Source organism: Contarinia nasturtii, unplaced genomic scaffold (assembly GCF_009176525.2).
Source record: "Contarinia nasturtii isolate CC-2019 unplaced genomic scaffold, AAFC_CNas_1.1 Cnas_scaffold_695, whole genome shotgun sequence".
NCBI lineage: Eukaryota > Metazoa > Arthropoda > Insecta > Diptera > Cecidomyiidae > Contarinia > Contarinia nasturtii.
The window spans coordinates 7,261,384-7,266,487 of NW_022198046.1; the positions used below are offsets into that span (position 1 = coordinate 7,261,384).

The following is a 5,104-nucleotide window of genomic DNA, read 5'->3' on the forward strand; positions in this document are numbered from 1 at the left end:
ATTTTTCTCTTATTACTTTGAATTTTAACATCTGAGTTTTCTCAGAGTGAAATTATATTATTATTGTAATTCCGATTAACCGGTTTGTAATAAGCGTAAAATAATGGAAAACCCATTTGTTGTAAAGAAATCTTGAAATGAGTAATTTAAAACAAAAAAAAACATATAGTTACGGATTTTTTTGGTCATAAGAAATAAATAAAACAAAAAACATTATGCTAATCAAACGATGTTTTTCTAATTGAAATTTTCTCAAATAGATTCCTAGTAGATTCTCGTATGGTTTGAATTAAAAATAAATTCAAACGGTTGAACTTTTAAGTTTTTTTTTCTTTTTTCAAATAAAAAGTCAAATGAATCAATTAAAAAATATATAAAGTCTGAAAAATGTAAAGTGTTTTTTATTTCGAATATTTCAGAATTAAGAATTTCCCTGAGAAACTTTTTTTACGTCAAAAAATATATCAAGAATTGATCAAAACTGCAGAATAAGAAAAAAAGGAAGTGGACGAACTGTGTTATGTTGCGGAAGAGATGCTACAAATGAAAATTATTAACGCTTCCGACAGATAAATGAAATGTGCTGGAGTTACTGTAACAAAAAGTGAGTCTTTCGAGGACGCTTTTATGGGATCTCATTTACACACCATTGCACTCATGAAAAATTCGGTCAGAATGTAAAAATCTAACAATTTTTCAAGATGAACTAATACTTTTCTTCAAACATTTTTTTTTATTTCCTTTAACTCCCAGTGGAGCATAGGGCCTTGAGATAAGAATTCTTTATCTTTCTGGTTTCTGTTGATCAATTAATTCAGATAAATCGGTGATCAGCCGATTGTATCCTACATTTCTTATGATTTTGTCATATTCTATATGGCGTTGGATTTCTATTTTACGTGTCTGTGCTGAAATCCATACCTTCGTTGTACACAGACACGGTTGACACAGTATTTCAAACATTATGTGCGTGAAAATAATTGGCTCTTTTAAATCATTGCCATTGAATTTAAGATTGCTATTTATTGAGCTAATATTTAATTTTTGAACCAGAAAAAAATAAATCATAAGAAAAACTTGTTTTTTTTTTTTTACATTTTGGTGATTTTTATTCGTGTAATTCAATGTAATTTTAGTTGTAAATAATAAAATTCGTGTTAAAGCCAGGTGTCGTTCAAATGGATCGAGATAGAATATTATAGTATGAGCAAAATAGATGAGTTCAACTTCGCCTCAAATGTGGAATTCAAAATCCTTTCTTTCCCTCTCATACAAATCAACGAACGTATGACAATTCAAACACAACGCATACGATTTTTCAGAATGAAGTAATAGATTACGAAACTGTTACGTTGAAATTCATGAATGTTTTGACATTTGATAATTTACGTAAAATCCACTTGTAAATAAATAAAGCGAAAATAGTTCTTTTTTGTATCACACAATATAAACATAGAAGAGAAATTATATATTTTTTCCATAAATTTTATCATCCGATTCCATAAAAGATTCGAAGCGTATTATTTTCATGAATGAGTTGATGTGCCATTGGGATTTGTGATGGGGAAATATTCTACATTCAAAGTAAAGAAAAGTTTATCATTTCGTTTTCTTGAGTGAAAAAACAATAAAATTATGAATAATATAGAGATTCTCTGTAAATGTGTGGAATATAATGACCTCGAAAATGTGCAAAAGCTCTTAGATCAAGGTACGTTGATGTTATTATTTATTTTCTCTATTTTTTATTTGATAAAATTGAACATTATTGAGTAAAATGACATTTTCTTAGGTGCAAATCCCACACAAACAGCACTTTGTGGCCGAACCGCAATTGGAATCGCATGTTTGAACAAACATGTTGAAGCATTGGATATTCTATTGAAGGCCTGTGTAAACTATCAACCATCGCGTTTTGATTATAATACTGGCGAGAGCGAAGCAAAAAAGTGGAAACGACACGATATAGATGGTGAACATACACCAGAAGGTATGGATGATTTGCAGTGGGAAGATGAAATCGAAGAACCAATGATTGGCACGGCCAAAGTAGATACGGTTGATGATGAATGGTCGGTTCTATATCGGTATTACGCACGAATCATTGAAACGACTGGGGATTTATTGGCAAATGCAATAAGTATGCGTGATCCACATTGTTTAGATGCTTATCAAGAGTCTCCGCTTCATTGTGCCGCATCCGTTGGCAGCTATGATTCTGTGAAATTGTTGCTCAAGCATAAAGCACCGATTAATGTGACCACAAGCACAGGATATACGCCGTTACATTTAGCCATTGAACAACCACAAATCGTTGACTTACTATTACAATACGATGCCAATCCGAATAAGTTAACATATGTCGATCAAATGGCACCCATACATCTCGCCACAAAATTTGAAGCGTTGGAAACGGTAAGAAACACAACTCTTGAATTAATTTTGAAAGTCTTTCTTACATTTGTGATATTTTTTTGAAATTCACAGATTCAATTATTGAAAGCATCTAGAGCCCAGGTGAACATAACGACAGCACGAGGACAAACGGCACTTCATCTAGCAACTGTGTACGAAAAATACGAATCGGCCGTGATATTGATTCAATGCGGTGCAAATGTTAATGTTCAAGATGAAGAAGGCGTTACGCCGTTATTCACAGCGATTGTTGTGAATGACTATCGAATGGCAAAAATGCTATTGAAAAATGGTGCACGATTACTTCCAAGTCAACATTTACTTAGTTTTACAATAAGAAATCAAATGAGAGAGATGACCCATTTGCTCATACAGGCCGGTGAAAATGTGAATGGTCGCGACCAAATCGGATGGACACCGTTGTTATTGGCCATTCATAAACGTGATATTACAACATTGGAATACTTAATTGCACATGGTGCCCGAATCAATGAGAATGCCTACGTTCTCAAGGAATTGCATGTGGCTGTACAACAATCGGAATCGACAGATTCGTTTAGGAAAATTTTCCGAATATTGATACGACATGGCGTTGAAATTGATAGTTTAAATAAATGGGGTGAGACTCCATTGTGTTTGGCAATGTTAATGGAAAAATATAAAATTGCCGAGTACCTAATACACGAGGGAGCCAATGTAAATGCAGGAAATTTCATTAAAGCCAGAGATTGTATGCTACTTGTACGAGAATGCAATAATATTAATCTGATTAAACTTTTTGGTAAGATTTTGCATGAGTGTACACACATTTTGACTTGATTTTTACAGATGTCTCTATTTCTTTTCCAGTGAATTCCGGACTGAAACTCATTTGGTCTGAGCTAATAAATATTGTAGGCAATCCAAATTCATACACACCAGAACTACACACATCACACCAACGACGCAGAAACAATGCTGAAATGGAAGACTCATCAGAAGAAAGCTGTGAAACATACCTCATGCGAGTGCTAACAACTCCATTATCATTGAAACAACTCGCTCGAATTGTCATACGGAACCGAATCATTGAGAATATGAAGCATCATCAATTCATTAGAAACTTTGTTCTATCCGATAGAAGATATCAATTAAATAATAGTGCCCTTGAATCAAATACACAAGCATTATCAGCAACAGAGACTACAAACATGAATACAACGATCACATCAACGGAGAATCGACGAACACAACAACAGACACATTCAATTTTAGAATGCCTTATATGGCAACTGGATTTGCCGAGAATTTTACACTTTTATCTATATGCGTTCCCCGATTTACCACCATTGCCCGAGGATTTTGCCGTCTTTGTAAACGATTGAAAGATTTGAAAATATTCATTTTAAGAACATCTTACGGGCATCACACAATTTTATGTACGACCCATGTTTTACTCACATATTTTAACAATCTAATGTTCAAGTGTAAAGTAAAATATAATTCACAAATAAAATGAAATTGAACACGTTTTTGACGAATTCTGCAATTAATGCAGAGAAAAATATTTTTTAAATGTTGTTTTCACCAAATAATACTGCAACTGACTCCAACATAACGTTTTTTCTATATATTCGGGATTAGAATTTAATCCTTTTGGATTTTTTATTAAATATCCCTTCAGTTTCACAGTGTGGTATTACAATTGAAATTTAAACTTGCTAGTGTCGCCATCTACAATATTAGAAGAATAAAAAACTAATGCTATATTACTTTCTGTCATCTTCTTTTCATTTTTTCGGAAAATCGATTTTTGGCGAATTTGTGCCCGGTCAGGTTAACAAAAAATAAAGACCTTCCACCCTGCGTTTATCTGGGCTTGTGACCAGCACCGCATGAAGTGGCCGCATTAAAAGGTAAATAATGTATAATACAATTTTATAGATAAAAGAAAAAATACATATAAAATGTCTTACATCCGTAAGATGAACTTTTCCGCACTGTGATCCACAACATGCATTTATTACGTATCTTTTACCGTAAATATGAATTCATGAGAAAACTGAATATGATATAAATTTTGCGATACAAATAATTTTGATAGACTTTTCAATGCCTGTATGATATCGTAATCATGTGAAAATTTGCAGATGTTATTTTCTTCACAAAAAGCTAACATTCTGAAAGTTTGAAGAAATGTCAATGCACATTAGGGGTACTTCCCATACAAAATTTTCGTTTTTGAGCAAAAAATCGGAAATTTCGTATGGGAAGTATCACTAATATGCATTGAAATGTCTTCACACTCTTGGAATGTTATTTTTGTGTGAAAAAAATAACCTGTGCAAAGTTTCAGCTCATTACGATATCATACAGGCATGGATTTCATACAAAAATCAATTTTTTTTGAAATATTTGTATGAAAATTGTAACGAAAATTATTTGTATCGCGAAAATAACGTCATATTCAGTTTTCTCGTACCCAAAAAACCCCCAATCCATATTTTTCTTAAACAGAATACATTAAATATCACTTTTGGGGGAAAATTGAATTTTTCCCATGGATGGCCATGGGCATCACACCAGACATGACACTTCACTCTATCAACCAAAGTCGCTCAAAATCTAATGGTTTCTATTCCTCGGCACCCCCAATCATCGTTTGAAGTCAGATTTTGAATTACTTTTCTTGTTTGAAAGTTATCGTGTT

The 5,104-nt window shown here is 32.8% G+C and overlaps 1 protein-coding gene across 1 annotated transcript; it reads left to right on the forward strand.

Annotated features, from left to right (window-relative positions):
- Positions 1-1,422: 1,422 nt before the first annotated feature.
- LOC116341018 (ankyrin-1-like) lies at positions 1,423-3,961 on the forward strand. Its single transcript, XM_031767846.1, has 4 exons — positions 1,423-1,711; positions 1,793-2,415; positions 2,488-3,196; positions 3,265-3,961. The coding sequence occupies exons 1-4, from the start codon at positions 1,636-1,638 to the stop codon at positions 3,777-3,779; spliced, it is 1,923 nt and encodes a 640-aa protein (XP_031623706.1). The 5' UTR covers positions 1,423-1,635; the 3' UTR covers positions 3,780-3,961.
- The last annotated feature ends 1,143 nt before the right edge of the window (positions 3,962-5,104 follow it).

Excerpts from the sequence above, each read along its gene's own strand:
- LOC116341018 (XM_031767846.1), top strand. The coding sequence starts at position 1,636 with ATGAATAATATAGAGATTCTCTGTAAATGTGTGGAATATAATGACCTC. Across the intron at positions 1,712-1,792 it reads GCAAAAGCTCTTAGATCAAG|GTGCAAATCCCACACAAACA; the intron begins GTACGTTGATGT and ends ACATTTTCTTAG. Across the intron at positions 2,416-2,487 it reads AATTTGAAGCGTTGGAAACG|ATTCAATTATTGAAAGCATC; the intron begins GTAAGAAACACA and ends TGAAATTCACAG.